Source organism: Microchirus variegatus, assembly GCF_963457635.1.
Source record: "Microchirus variegatus genome assembly, chromosome: 4".
Taxonomy (NCBI): Eukaryota; Metazoa; Chordata; class Actinopteri; order Pleuronectiformes; family Soleidae; genus Microchirus; species Microchirus variegatus.
Window position 1 is genome coordinate 32,178,767 of NC_139805.1, and position 16,381 is coordinate 32,195,147.

The following is a 16,381-nucleotide window of genomic DNA, read 5'->3' on the forward strand; positions in this document are numbered from 1 at the left end:
TAGGCGTTCGTCGTGGCAAAGCTGTCAAAAAAGAGAAAACGGGGAAGAGATAACTTTGGACCGGCTTTTTTTGGAATGGCGAGAATTGAAAAACGCAGAATCATGCAGAACGGATGTCGACCAGCATGGCTTCAAGGCTTGTGTTTGCCAGCTGTGTTGAAAACAAATGCACATGGCCAGGAGAGGTGAGGAGAAAGCTTTGACATTTAGTTTTATGGCAATGCTTAAGCGGGAGACAATGGATGGTTTACTGTCATATGTATGTACTCCGAACCCACAGAGAACAAGGCAAAAAAGCGACCAGACGTGCAAAGTTCCGCTTGAATTGCGATGGTTTGTTAAGTGGGTCTTTGGTGAGACTGGGTGAATTGTGTATTGCTCATTGGTAATACTCTGACATGGATTTTTTTTTTTCCCACCCGGTCTTGAAACCATTGCTCTCTGAACAGTGACATCCAGTCATAACAGTCAGACATGCTCGTAACCATTTAACAGGCAGGTGATTCAAAATGTTAACACTTGTTTTTAGTAGCTCTGAGTCATAGAACAAGATTGTGCGACATGTGTGCACGAGATGTAATCGACGCGATTAATCCTTAAGGAAAGTGATTATTAACATTGGTCATAAGGCTATGACGGTTCTCCATCAGAAAAAAAAAAAACATGATATGAATTATGTCTGAAGGCATGAAGCACTGTAATGATACTATTCACATCGTCCCACACTTGCTAAAGGAGTGAGTGAAGAGTAGTTTCAGTGCAGACCTGAGTCAAGAACCACAGACAATTGTGAGACTGCATTGATGCGTTCAAGCGTTACGACAGAGATGCAGAGCAAGTTTTTGTGCCGTTTGTGTTGATTATTTTAAAACTGGTTCTCATATCAACCTGTAAGCATATAGGATGTTACTTTTCTCATGCAGGGCTGATTGATTTTTACCCTGCGTTTGTGTGTGACTAAGTGAGACTGCTGTTGCATGTGCACATATGCATATGTCATGAGTGTGAGGTTGGTTATTTACAGTTACGGAAAGTTAAGATACAGCAAGGCTGCTGGTAAGTGATGTGATATGGGTCACGTTTCAGGTTAGAGCATCAGCCTGTTGGTTTGACACTCGAGTAGTTCCCCACAGATGTATGTAAGTGCAGCGCAGCAGGATGTGACATTCACTGCTCTACAAGTTAACAACTCCCAATAAAATGGCACACGACAGCAGCTGCGTCCTCGTGTGAAGGGGAAACTGAAGAGGAGGAAGCGTGGTTGTGAGTTCAGTTCATTTTATTCAGCTTTTCACAATATAAAATACAAAATATAATAAATACAACATAAGAAGAATAAATATAAAACTATAACATTTTGTATGTAAAACAATTTCTCTGTGAGACTCAATATGGGCCTCAACTGGTACTTGTCCGCAGGACAAAAAAAGTACACAGATGTCTTAAAAGAACAAAGACACGAGTTCAGCCAACTCAAACAAGAAGAACAAGAATTCAACAATGTGCATATCCACTGACACAGAATGGATTGGATGCAAATGAGTGCAAGAGTCAGTTACTTTTTTTCCCTGAGGTGAACATTTTCATTTTGATGAGGTCAGTGTGTCACTTGGATTCTCCGGCGTTTCGAAGCCAAGTATTTCTCAATGTAGTTAAACAGCAGGTCCAGTTCGCCCATGGCCTTATAGAGACCTTTGCCCTCCATCTGTGAACAAACACAGGTTCACAGTTCATTCAAAGGTTCCCCCCAAACACAAGCATGCACACGTGTGCTACAGCTGAGGTGTTGTTACTCACCTGAGTGTACGTGGAGTTCAACTTTGTGATGTCAAAGGGATTCTTGCACGATAAATAGTTTTTCTGTTGGACAAATAATGGAAAGACAATGTTATCATGGAGGTTATCAACGCTCTGCAGATTCTTATGCTCCTTCTTGGACCCGGTGAATAAAGTGTTTTTTTTGGGCTGCAAGTAGTCTTTACATGACCAGCTTTCCTCTCTCTTCCTCTTTTTCAACAAGTGTGTATACGCACAACTGCACACTGCTGCAGTGTAGGAATCACTGACGTATGCAATAAGATGAGCTGTCCTGGTGAGCCACTAATCTCTTCCTCTTTAGGTCACAGTCAGCTATTTGCCTCATGTCAAAAATTGCTGGGGATGTTTTGACACATTTTGGATGTAATTCTAACGCTCTGGCAGACAACATGTCAAGGATTTTCACTGGGACCTAACTCATCACATGCTGCATACTTGGACATTTAACCAGCATATTTTCTTTACTGTGCTGGAGTGAAACTAACGAGTGAGTTGGCTACTCACACATTTTTTGACATCGTCCTTGAGCTCGTCGAATATCTGCAGTATGGACTCTACGTGAGGCTTTAGGTCCCTGATGGTCTCTGTCACCTCTGCCATGGCTGTGGGTAACACTGTTGTAAGGTAAAATTCTAAAAGACTGTCCATAGCTTGGCAGGCAAATTGGCTCTGAAGGGAGAAGAAAACAGCAGCCTGGTTACATGATGTCATTTTGCTAAGCATATATACATATACATATATATGTAGTTCATATATATATATATATATATATATATGAACTACATGTAGCCTGCATTTAAAAGAGTCAGACTTTGTTGACAAATGATTTGCAAACTTACATTAAAAGAGTTCTCCACACTCTGGTCTAGCAGAGCTGAGTCCAAGTCATTATATGCTTCCTGCAACAGAACAAAGAAGGATGAGGTCAGTGATACCGACAGACTGTGAGCAGCCACAGAGGTGGTGGGGTGGTCTCACTCTCCACATGGTGCAGCACTTGCAGAGCACATGTTTTTACTCACATAAAAGTCTCTGATCTGTGAATAGTTCTCTCTGAGCTTCTTGAGCCTGACAGGGAAACCCTCCACAAAACGACAGCACTGGTTAGTGCACATCGGGCTACTCCACGTCGCAGAGCTGAGGAGGGATACGAGACCCAGGATGGACACGAGGAGAGACTGTGGAGACATGGTGGATGCACAAGCTACTATAATCTTCTGGCTGGAGACTGGAGAGAAAGAGCGTGGGTCCGTTTTTCTGTCTTCCGAGAGGAGGAATCTTCTTGCTGAAGATAGGTGTGTATGTCCAGACACATCTTGCCCTTTTATAGCCTATTGGATATGATAGGGTGGAGACTTACTAGAAGTGAAACGGTTATAACAACAAAAAAAAAAGAAAAAAGAAAAGCCTCACACATGTGAGAGGATTTTTTTTCTCAGAATCATACAACATATGGGTAACTCCTCCCATGACACAGGTTGGCACTGTAGGTCATGAGCAAGACAAAAAAATAGGATGACGGTACTTTTTTTTGATTTGACATCATTGTATCACGTTTCATCGCACACGCACACACACTTTTGTACATATTTGGTCATCACAAAGATATACACACAAGCACACACTCACAAATACTAATATGAGTACAGTACAGCAACAATGCCACTGTCCACTGATGATGTAAATGCTACAACTGAAACTTTATTTGTGGTTAAAAGGGCATTAACTGCCGTAAATCATGCCGTATTATTCCATTAACTGTCACAATAACAAAGGAAATAGTGGTTTGAGGTCGATGACGCTGTGGATTCCCTCTCTATGTCAGACGTCGTGTAATCACAGCGAGCGACAGCAGCGCAGGTGTTCTCTCAAGAGATTCCATTATGTTTGTCAGAGAGCAAATGTGTACAATAGTATACAATCACAAACTGTATGAACTATGTGAAGAAGAAACTCTATAACGATTATGACATGCCATAGACAAGGGGAATCGTGGTGGTGGCAGTGGTGCATGTATTTTCTAAGGGTATTTTTCAGAACACCTCTTCAACACGTTAGCCTGCTTTACATTTCTATGTGAAGCAACTCTGGTGTTTTGAAATCAGCCCAAGTGATTGTTGCTCCACAGAATATCCTTCCAGAGGATTTTGTCATGGTACAGTTCAAAGTTCATGCGCCGGTTGAAGCGCATGTCACACTGAGGACACGATGTGCTGCTGTCAAAATGAAACAAATAGGAGGGTGCGTGTAAATAAATCTTTCTTTGAGAAGCTCTTTTAATATTGTTTTATCTGTTGATGGTTAATCATATCACATTACAAATACACACTGTATATGTTGTACACATACACACATGTAATAATCATAATAAGCAGTAAACGTATAATACAACTTGTACCACCAAAAAATATAAAATAAAATGATATTCTTTTCTTTGTGAAAAATGTGACAATTTCTTTTTTTTTTTCTCTGTTGTTTCATGGTTTGATATGATCAAAAAATACAAACATCAACAACAACATTACAGAATTTCAGAAATAAAGAGTACTTGTTGGGAAGGTTGGGAAGATGTAAGAAAATGTTAAACCTGGAATTTATATTCTTGAACGGCTTGTTTTTGTCCACAAACCAAAATGTTTGGTTTCCTTGTTATATGGAGCAAAGAAACCAGGAAATAGTAGTGTAGACCTGCAAATACTAAATGAACAAAGGTTCAATAAACCACAAAGAGTCTAAATATGTTTTTGCAGCCAGTTTAAATCTGGACGTCTGCGTCCCCAAGGGAGAAGTTGCTGAATTTGAATTTAGAAAACTGCAAATCGCGTAATACACGCAGCTTAAAAAAACCCCCGAAAAATCTGCATGAGTGTGTGTGTGCGTTTGTGCGTGCGTGTCTACTCTCAGCATGTGTGATTTCATTCAACCTCCCGCTTCCCAGTCCCAGCATTTCAGTTGCTGTGTCGGAGAGATTTTTCAGTTCTCAGTTGCGTCATAGTGTGTAGTTTTTTTTCATTAATAACTCATATTTGGATGTGATTTTTGAGATGCTTCTCAAAAAAAAAACTCCTGCTTAGTAATTAAAAACCACGCTCAGTGAGGCCCTCGGGTCAGCTGTTCAAGGAACTTGGGTTTCACGAAAACAGCGTCAGCAGTGAGTTTGTCGTCATTATCCAGTTCAGTCTTCATTCTTCATGTAAAATATTTCCTGGTTTCTAGGAACTTCACGTGACATTTTAATTTTGTTACGTTTCTCAAGCCGTCTTAGCATTTCACCATGATTGTATTATTTGTTGCTCCAGACGGACACAACAGCAAGCTGTGAGAGGCTGAGACACGTCACACAGTTTCTGTGTGTGCCTGAAATAGAGCTCACAGAGCTTTAGAACTATATATACTGCATAGCTTTTAAAATATAAACGTTACATTTAAAATATTGTCAAATAAGTTCTGATTGTGATACTGATTAAGACTATCTGCTTCAGCAGGGCCGGCCCAAGACTTTAAATGGCCTGAAGCTGAATTCGCAGTAAAATCATAAAAAATGAGTATTCATTTGCACTATTGTATTCCAAGTGAGGCACTCAGTGTGGTTAGTTACCAGTTTAATGTTTAGTGACCTTTGAAAACTTAAAAAAGTGTGCACTAAATACAAAATCTACAACTACAAAATAATATAACTTAAGGCCCCCACACACTTTTGGGTGCCCCCTGGTGATCATTCCCGCACAGCACACAGGAAGTGATCCAAATAGGTCTGATTTCAACATTCAACACTTTATTCCCTTAGAAAAGCTGACTGTGATTCCACTCACAGGCTAGTTTTTCATTTAAATATTTTTCAAATGCTTCCTGAATTTTCGTTTATCTGAGTTTCCATCGACGGCTATTGAGCGAATACAGCAAGTGCAGTGCACCTTAAATGTGTTTCCATTTATTCATCTACATCAATCTTTTGTTGACACAGCAACTTTTCCACCACCCTGTAACATAAAAAACTTAAATTCAATATTCTCTTCTTTGATTGCTGTTTTTGTTCTCTGATAAACTAACAGACTTGTGGCTTTAAAAATGTGTCAGCGCCACATGGATTTAGTATTAAATCATTTCAATTCAGTTAGATAGATAGATAGATAGATAGATAGATAGATAGATAGATAGATAGATAGATAGATAGATAGATAGATAGATAGATAGATAGATAGATAGATAGATAGATAGATAGATAGATAGATAGATAGATAGATAGATAGATAGATAGATAGAAGTTCCCACAATGAGCCAACAAAAAACCCCTCATTTTCAAAGAAGGGACATTTAGCAGAAGCAGACTTGGGTTTAGCAGCTGTCATGACCAGGTGGGTAGAGAGGACAGAAATGGGGAAGAGAGAAAGAACAGTGTCAGCAAATTAATTTTTAACAGTGTAATTAAAAGCTGAGTTCAGTGATCGTCCCACAGCCTATTCCTTCTGCCAGGAAACGATGTGCCACTCACTGCCCCTTTCACACTGCCCACATTATCTAAAGCAGTCAATTCTTATCTCATGAGTTTCCCATTGTCGTCAGTCAGTGAGTAACAGTGAGAAGACGTAATCTGAGGTGATCAGGTGTGAGTCTGGGGAAGGTGACCCCTTACCTCCTAACCTTAGTTTCTGATGATGCCACTTACCAGCACACAGTCACTAGCACATTACCTGAAACATGACCCATGACCCATACCCAGTTAATGCAGCCCACTTCAAAGCATGATTCACAGGTACATGTTAAATGATCAAAATTGTTGACGTTTGACGTTGATGGCAGTCACCGTTGCAGACTAGATAAGCTACACTTCTGACTGCCTTTACATTCCCTTCACTGTATGCATTACATTCTCTATATGTGCTTGCATAGCTCCAAGTCTCATCTTTACATATAGATTCACCACATGTCAGTTTCACTTGCACACCGGTCGTGTGGCTTTGTGCTTTCAGCTCTGTTGCAGTGAATGCTTCAGAGGTCTGCTTGTTGTTTTTGTGTCAAATTGCTGTTATTACATGATGATATGTACAAATATAAAATGTGAGTTGGTTGGTATCAGTGAGGCTACAAGGAAAGAGGAAATAGAGTCACCCTGCTGAGCCATACAACCATTCACCACATGCTGTTGGGTGTGTATACATGACAGCTAATATCTGATGCCTGTTATCAGGAATATACAGTTTCAAATACTCCTACATACTTCACTTGAATTCTTCAGTCATCGGTCTTCTTCCCCAGTTATGCACCATGTGAGAGTGAATGTAAATTGACCGGCTGAGGATACCGTAGCGCTCAGGGAAGGGAGGGGGTGAGCAGAGGAGCAGTTTATTGTAAATTTCAGCCTCTCCTCTAGATGGCACTATAAACTACTTACTTCACCTTTAAAAGCCTCATATATATATTAAAAAAAAAAACGACAGGACACTTTTTTCTGAAACCGTATCTTTTTCTCGCCAAGCTTACCCTGCAACATTAGGTGAATGTATTGCTGTAACCTAAAACTAGAGTAGCCTCATCCTTCTGCTGAGCAAGTCTTTCTCTGGGAGGAGATGAAACTTCAAAAATCCTTTTGTACACAATGTTCAGTTTGACCTGGATCAGCAATGTAAAACGAGAACTGACACTGACTTTGCAAAACACTTTCCAGTCCAGTTGGTGGTGTACTCTTGCTTTTGGTCAAAAGAGACAACTAAGATGACTGTAACCATGGACTCTTGCTGTAGTATATAGTGCCGCGCACTAATACACTGAAAGTAAAATGTGACATGCGCAATGATGTGTTACGTGCGGTTTGTTAAGTGACTACCCGTTGAAGTTCGGTTATACCTGAGTGTGAAATAAATAGACACCTCTAACACCTCCTGTGCCTTATTGAGAAGTTACGATCACAACAACGAGCTATTTCATGGTGTCAGAAGATGGTCCATTTCGTCATCTTGCCTGGAGTAACAGACAACGGAGTTAGAGGAGCTACAGCTAACAGGTACCAGCAGGTGAATTAACCGCGAACGACAGGCTAGCCTATCTGAAGATGGAACAGTTTAAGCCGCCGTCACCGCTGGTGTTAACGGAGACGGTGGGAACATCGCTTCCACATATATATGACCGCGAGTGGTGCAGAGGAAAAGGATGAGAAAATACAAGTGGCTATTCTGCTGCACGCTATAGGCGAAGAAGCATTGGAGGTATACAACACGCTGGATGTTGATGTCGACGAAGACGGTGACCTTACGGTGAGTGGAATATTGGATGCTTTCAAGGCATATTGTTTGCCGAAGAAAAATACAGTGTTTGAAAGACATAAGTTTTGGGCGCACCCTATGGCAGAAAAAATCTCCATTGAAAAATATGTAACGGAACTGCGACAGGCAATGGGAGCAGCTAACCAGGAGAAAGAGGTGCATGTGCTCCACAAACGCAAATCAAATGATAAGCAACCACAGAATAAAATAATGCAACAGTCAACCCAATGGACACATATGTAAGAAATCATGTCTTGCCTAACAGGTTGGTTGTACCAATACTGTTCAACTTCGGGTTGCCTATGATCTGCCCTTTGCCTTCTGCTGTAAGAGTCAGTCTCTAGAATACAAAGGGAGACAACGACTACTATCAATTGTAAAAGAAGGAGGAAGGAAGAGGCTCCAGACGAATTTGATTAAATCATCGGAATCCTGTTAGAGACAAAAGATGATCACACGTTCATTGTTAGAAGAGACAAAAGGTGATCACACGTTGGAGGAGACATCAGTCTCAGACCTGGAGATTATGGGACTGATTGAGTCAGCCAATCTGCACATGTGGGTGGGCATACTCATTGACTGTTTGGATACAAATATGTATGGCTATGTGGAGTTAGTAGAATTCACTGTGAGGAAGTAGTGCACTCAGACAGGACCAAAGAGACAACACCAGATAGAGTATGCCTAAGCAGGGCATAGGGTAAACCATGCTTTCATTGAACAATTGCAATCTTTGTAACTACCTTTAACGCAATAAAGGAATATATCAATCTGAGAGACAAAGAAGACCTTCCCGTGTATTTTTTTCTTACACAAAGCAAAGCACTGAACAACACATGTAGTAGATGTGGGAAGTCACACCAGCCACGCCAGTGCCCAGCATATGGAGTGACCTGCAACAGATGCGGTAAGCAGAACCATTATGCGAGGGTGTGTGGAACAGGTCAAATACAGACAAGAAAGACTGTGCACGAATTAGATGCAGAAATTGATGCCCTGTTTATTGGAACAGTGAATACAGAACAATCAAATGCTAAAACAGACAAGTCCTGGTTTTCAAGCATAACTGTGTACAATACACTTGTCCAATTCAAATTGGACACAGGAGCAGAGGCCAATGTCCTGCCACTTCAAGTGTTCAAAAGCATGGTGAGGAAGGCCAGACGTGAGAAGAGAACGAAGCTTAACCTGATACCCACTGAGACTGTGCTGACTGCATATGGAGGGGCGAGACTGAAGCCTGAAGGCAAGCTCATGCTCGCATGTTCCACAGCTAGGGCCCGAGCAAAGCTTACATTTTATGTGTCAAAACACTCCTCAGTACCGATCTTAGGAAGAGAGGCATGTGAACAGCTGAGCCTGGTCAAAAAAGTGGAGGTGGTCATGTTGAATGTGGATCGCTTAGCAACAAAGGAGGACCTGCTTATCCAGCACCCAACAGTCTTCGAAGGTCTCGGTGAGTTCGATGGCGAATATCACATCCACACAGACCCTAACATCGCACCGGTGATACATGGGTGTAGAAAGATACCACTGGCAATAATGGACAGACTCAAAGACACATTAGACAACCTGCTGCAAGCTGATGTGATCACACGTGTGACTGAGCCCACATCATGGGTAAACAGCCTGGTGGTCACTGAAAAGAAAGACAAGAATAAATTGCGAGTCTGTTTGGATCCCAGTGATTTGAAATAGGCGATCTTGAGACAGCATTACTCCATTCCAACAACAGATGAGGTACTGAGCAGGCTTGCTGGTAAGAAAATATTTTCTGTGCTGGATGAAAAAGATGGCTACTGGCAGGTGAAGCTGGACGAAGCATCATCGCTGCTGTGCACGTTCAACACGCCATGGGGGAGATACAGATTCAAACGGCTTCCTTTTGGAATCAAGTCAGCAAGTGAAGTTTTTCAGCAACGGAACTGTGAAACCTTTGGAGACATAGAAGGAGTACATATCATAGCCGATGATATGATCATTGCGGCTTCTACAGAGACAGAACACGACGAGATACTACAGAAAGTGCTAGCAAGAGCAAAGGAAGCAAACGTAAAATTCAACAAAGACAAAATACAGTTTAAAGTTGACAGAGTTAAATAGTTTCACCAATATGCTTATGGCGTGAGGGTGAATGTTCAATCAGACCACAAGCCACTGGAGAATATCCTCAAAAAGCCCCTTGGCACAGCTCCGTCCAGACTGCAGAGGATGCTACTCCAGCTGCAAAGGTACGACCTGAATGTCTTCTACAAGCCAGGTAAAGAGCTGCTGATTGCTGATACACTGTCCCGGGCAGTCATACAAGAGCAAGACAGGATAGAAGATGATGTGGCTGATGAGAAGGTGATTTACACTCTGGAGCCCACGGAGGCTCTTAGCACAGCATCTCTGGAAAAGCTCAAGAGTGACACGGACAGACGAGACCCTACAGCTCCTGCAAAACAGACACAGACAGGGCTGGCCACATCACAGGAAACAGGTGGACATTCGTATGACACAGTTCTGGCCAGTCAGACATACTGTGTCAGTGAGAGACGGCATTTTGTTTGCTGGTGACAGGATAATCATTCCAAGTGTGCTCAAACGAGACATGCTGCACAAGCTACATGTGGCACATCAAGGGATGCAAAGAACAAAAGCACTAGCCAGAAGATACTTCTACTGGCCAGGAATGATGAGAGACATTGAGCAAATGGTTGAGACTTGCAGTGCATGTCAAGAGTTCCAGCCAAGAAACCACAGAGAGCCGATGATCTCACATGACATACCTGAGCTTCCGTGGCTCAAGTTGGGAGCAGACATCTTTGAAATTCAAGGTCAGTCATATCTCTTGATAGTGGACTATTTCTCAAAATACCCAGAGGTACTGAACATTAGGGACAAGACAGCACACACAGTCATCAAGAAAATGAAATCAGTGTTTTCCAGACTAGGAGTTCCAAAAGAGATTGTGTGTGACCATGTTCCATTTGCAAGTCAGGAAATGCATAGCTTCGCAACATCATGGGACATTCAACTCACTCACTCTAGCCCAGGCTTTGCACAGTCTAATGGCCTAGCAGAGAGAAATGTCAAAACCGTGAAGCAGGTGATCAAAAAGGCACAACAAACAGGCATAGATCCTCTTCTTGCACTTCTCACCCTGAGGAACACACCTGTCACAGGTATGGAATATTCTCCTGCTCAGATGCTCATGGGCAGGGTTCTGAGGAGCACTCTACCTAGCTCCAGCTCCATTCTCCAGCCTGCAGTACCCCAGAATGCACACTCTGTTCTCCAAGACCTGCAGAAAAGACAGCAACAGTATTACAACAGAGGTACCAAGCGGCTTCCTGAGCTGAGCCCAGGCACCACTGTGCACATGGAAACTGCACAGGGCTGGCGTCCGGCTGTGGTCACTGAAGAGAGAGGTGAACCTCGTTCCTACAACATTGTGGCGTCTTCTGGGCAGCACTACAGACGCAACAGGCGCCATCTGAGGAAAACGCCAGTCTGTACTCAGGCTACTGCTGATGCTGACGTGGTCGATGAGGACCTGCCGGACTCGGCAGGTATGAGCGCAGCAGAGAGTATGGACTCTCAGCCTTCATCCACACTCAATCCAACTCACACTAGGAGTGGGAGAGTCGTCAGACCGCCTGAGAGGTTTAAAGACTTTCAAATGGGTTAACGCTGATAATTTGAGTGATTCTTGCAAAATTGAAAATTGTAAAAAAAAAAAAGTAAAGTATGTATAAAGTACGAAGAATGTATAAAACAACGAAATGTGAAATGATGTTTGTTCGGTGACATCTTAAAGCGAAAGTCTCTTGTAATGTGTTCCTTTAGCATAAAAGTTAAGTATTTGTATTTGACATGCTTTATACAGAAGTTGACACAATGTAGATGTTATTCAATCTGTGTCTTGGAGGTATTTACATACTGGAAGAACAACACCAAATGTGTTACCGAATTGAGTTTGTTAGTACAGCACATGATTTCATTATAGATGTGTATGCAATGCAAATGCCATGAAGGTTAATCTCCATGTTAATAAAGGGGGATGTAGTATATAGTGACGCGCACTAATACACTGAAAGTAAAATGTGACATGCGCAATGATGTGTTACGTGCGGTTTGTAAAGTGACTCCCCGTTGAAGTTCGGTTATACCTGAGTGTGAGATAAATTGACACCTCTAACACCTCCTGTGCCTTATTGAGAAGTTACGATCACAACAACGAGCTATTACACTTGCTCGAGGTTATGAGAGAAAATACACATGTACAACTTAGCGCCTAAAGAATTAGAAGCGAGTGAACAGAAATTGGGGAAAACTCTGGATAAGAAATCGCCACCATTAGAATGACAAGCGAGAATTAGTATGTGCACATGAATAGACACATCAAATGTTTTTAAAGCGGACCTAGACCGGAAGTTCCAATTAACGCTGTTTTTTAGTGTGTATCTGCGTCATTACCTTGTTTAAGAAGCCCTGAAGGTTCAAAACAAACAGTTCAGCCACTGCTGAGAACGCTGTGTTTTATTGTAATCTCGGGCTCAGAGAGATCTCTGAAAAAACCCTGGTCCTGTTACGTAAACACCGGTTCTCCTGAACAGCAGATCGTCCTGCTCCAGGCACTAGTCCGGGCACATCCGGTTGCGTAGATTGAACCGCAGAAGAAGAATAACGTCCGTTGTGGAGGTGTTTCACGAGCGACAGTGTCTTCTGACTCTGGGTCTGACTCTGGGTCAAAGTCATAAAAGGGACTGCGGTGGGGAGTCGTGAAGAAGCTATTTTTAAACACTGTTAAAACAATGTTTTGATAATGAGTAGCAGTGCATCCACTGTTCCAGAGGGGGGAGCTGCTCTTCTGAGATGTGAGAGTTGGGTCTCAAATCTCCCGGCTCAGAAAAGAGGATTTCTATCGGCTCGTTTACAGCAACTAGGAGGTTTTTGACCATAAAAACAAGTTAATGTATGTAAGTAGACCTCCATAACTCACATATATGTGCAACAGGACCACTCTATGGGAGCTTTAAAGATGGCAAACTATTGTGACCCAAATTGTGAAAAGAGAAAAAGTTTAAGTTTTTTCCATAGTACATCCTCAACATGGGCATGGTGGTCATAGCAGGGCTGAGAAAAAGTGCAGTGTCGTCTTTTTATACGTCACAAACACACAAACAAATGACAGATTTATGACAGAAAATGACAGAAAAAGATTGTGATGTGTCGGATATCACACTCATGACTCTTCCAGTGACGACACACTCTGACTAATCAGTGGCAGACGTCTGTTGACGTCACATTTTAGTATCGGCTCATAAAAAAGCACCAGGTACCAGGCACTGTCACTAATGGAAAAGCAAAAAAAAAAAAACCTTGAAGTGCTAGAACTGTATAATGGAAAAGCGCCACTAGAATGAGCTTATTTTAGTATGAATGGAACGCAAAAAGTATGAACTGGCCTTTACAGTAGTAGAACAGCCAACACGAGGCCCTGCTCTCTCTGAAGTCTCCACATTTCTGAAAGTTTGGAAGTAGATCTCAGAGATGAATGAAGTGCAGAGTACAGTCATGTTCTTTCACAGATCATTTTATTAACATTACGCTGAAAGGTTATTATTGGGGCCGTCAAAATTAACGTGTTAACGCAGGATGATAAATTGGCCCCAAGCCAATAGGGGGCTCCCGACACTCGGAGCCTAAATGCATCAGTGAGCAGCCGCATCCCCGTCCCCCTTAAACAACAATGGTTGATTTGCAATGACTCTCAGTAGGAAACCTCCCTTACGAGGCCCCACATCTCCTCACGTTAACCTGTGTGAAGTTAAGAAAAAAAGAGGATGAAGAAAAAAGAAAGAAAGACACACAGTTGTAAGTGGCGCTGCTGGCGCAGATAATGATATAATCATCACATTAACAGTAAATGACTGCTGTTACTGAACAGTTAGTTTGTCTAACTAACGGGGACACAGATTTGAAAAGCATTACATTATGATGCTAGCTGACGCTAAGCTAACTAGTCGAAGCAGTGCTTCAAAGGTGCTGATAAGGAATTTCCTGCTGTGGGTTTAGTACCCCCAAGAAAACTATTTAACTTCTATACTTTATATTTTGTGAGTTGTGTGAGTTATTTACAGTGCAATGTATAATTATAGTTTTTTGGTTTTTTTTTAAGTTATTTACAGTATTGTATTTTTTCTATATATTTATATTGTCTTATAATGTGGGTTCTTAACAATGTAATGTTTATTTTTTACTACGTTTGTGTAGTTTTTTTAAAGGTTATTTACATACAATAATCCACAGCTACCCTGTGAATAATCTGATTAAAAATTGTAATCTTTTGATAGCCCTAGTTATTATGAAATTATTGTTGAAACAGGCCAAAAATGTGTTGGCAACCCCAGCTTCATAAAGTAACGGGTACATTTTGGTGTTTGGTGATTGATTCCTTCTGGTGTAACACTTTCGAAACATACCCCATTCCATTCTCCCCCTTGTTTTTCGTGTGTTCGCTGTGTGCAAGTGCGTAAGCACGAGTACATATGACCGTTTGTATCTGTACCTGGAGTGGTGTTAACCACACTTATGTAAGTGCTGCTCGTTGTGACATCTTTTTTCCCTTAGTGTTCAACACTGTTCAGCTGTAATTTTGTGGATGAATCACAGTTTCATTAGTTTATATTCAACATGTTATTTTGGCTCTGGGTGTGCTGATGCAGACAAATGAAAAGCAAAGATGTCACCATCATGTCTAATTATCATGCTGCCATTGCATCGTGCAAAATAAAGTGAAACATAACAATGTAGCTGATACACTTCATTATAATATATTATCCCACAGTCTGTTTAATCATAATACGATTGAGGTCTCAAACCCATGGCCCGAGGACCATATGTGGCCCCCAAACGATTTCATATGTATGACCTGGATGACAGAACCTTCACACACACATACACTGACTCTGCATAAGTCCATTTTTCTAGACCCCTTCCTCATTTAAACACCAACTCTCCTTTCAAGGATTATTATGGAGGTCAGAGAAACAAGGAGACCTGCAGAATATGGTCTGGAGTCCCCAGCAGATCCCCAACCTCAGCATCACGGAGTGAAATTGCCTGAAATGTTGACAGATTCTGACGAGGACTAAAATATCTCTTCCTTCTTCATAGGATTATCCAAAAAGCAGTTACTGTGGAGAACAGCTGCCACAGCTCTTGACTAGAAAAGGAAATATGACATTTTTTGCATCACTAATGTTGGCTTCCTGTTCATTTTAGAGTTGAATTTAGTGACTCTGTGCTTGTTTTGTAGGTTATAGACCAGATTTACTCCTCTGGAATCAGGTCTATACAAAAAACTATGTGTGTGACTATCTACAGCTGAAGTGTGTTTATTCTGAATCGACTATTTTCTTTTCCTTCTCCAGGTCCCACAGCCTGATGCAGCAGTTCACCTGTACGGTCATAAGACTGAACTCGGGCCTTCTGAGAAAACCCTGGGGCTGCCAAGTCATGGCCAGGCCCAGCTCAGGTAAACCCCTGCTCACTTCCTCTTTCTGAAAATAAAAAAAATGGGATAAATCAACTTTGTTGGCATTCTTCTGTCCAGACCTGGCAGCATTCAGGGAGATTTTCTCCAAAGCTAAGAATATTGCCATCATCACTGGCGCAGGTGTAAGTGCTGAGAGCGGAGTCCCCACCTTCAAAAGAGCAGGAGGCTACTGGAGGAAGTGGCATGCACAGGTAAACACAAACCCGATCCCTGTAAGGCAAGGCAAGGCAAGGCAAGGCAAGGCAAGGCAAGGCAAGGCAAGGCAAGGCAAGGCAAGGCAAGGCAAGGCAAGGCAAGGCAAGGCAAGTTTATTTGTATAGCACATTTCAACAACAAGGTAATTCAAAGTGCTTTACATAAAACATAGTAAAAAGAGACATTTATAAAATCAGATATAACATCAAAATAAAAACAAGCAGGTAAAATTTAAAGATTAAGATTAAAAAATAAAATAGATACAAATAAAGTAAAAAGATAAAAAATAAAATCAAGAGTATCAAAGGAATAGAGGTTACAGTGCAGTATTGGAAATTATTGAAATGCAGCGGCAAACAGAAAAGTCTTCACTCTTGATTTAAAAGTGGTGAGAGTTTCAGCAGACCTACAGTTTTCTGGGAGTTTGCTGTGGTCATGAAGCAGCCAATCACAAGACGCCCATCTGCGCCGCTCTGGCGGGTAAAGGATAAGAGCTTCTCTTTTTTTTTTTTTAAAGAAAAATACATATAAAGTGTACATGTCCTATTAATGTTTCACACAT

At 41.6% G+C, this 16,381-nt stretch overlaps 1 protein-coding gene across 1 annotated transcript; it reads right to left on the reverse strand.

Annotated features, from left to right (window-relative positions):
* Window positions 1-1,597: 1,597 nt before the first annotated feature.
* Window positions 1,598-3,008, reverse strand: il10 (interleukin 10; the record flags this gene model as incomplete). The annotated part of the gene is made up of 5 exons (XM_083888304.1): window positions 1,598-1,705; window positions 1,798-1,860; window positions 2,323-2,487; window positions 2,658-2,717; window positions 2,841-3,008. 5 exons carry the CDS (start codon window positions 3,006-3,008, stop codon window positions 1,598-1,600), a joined length of 564 nt encoding a protein of 187 aa, XP_083744430.1.
* Between the last annotated feature and the right edge of the window lie 13,373 nt (window positions 3,009-16,381).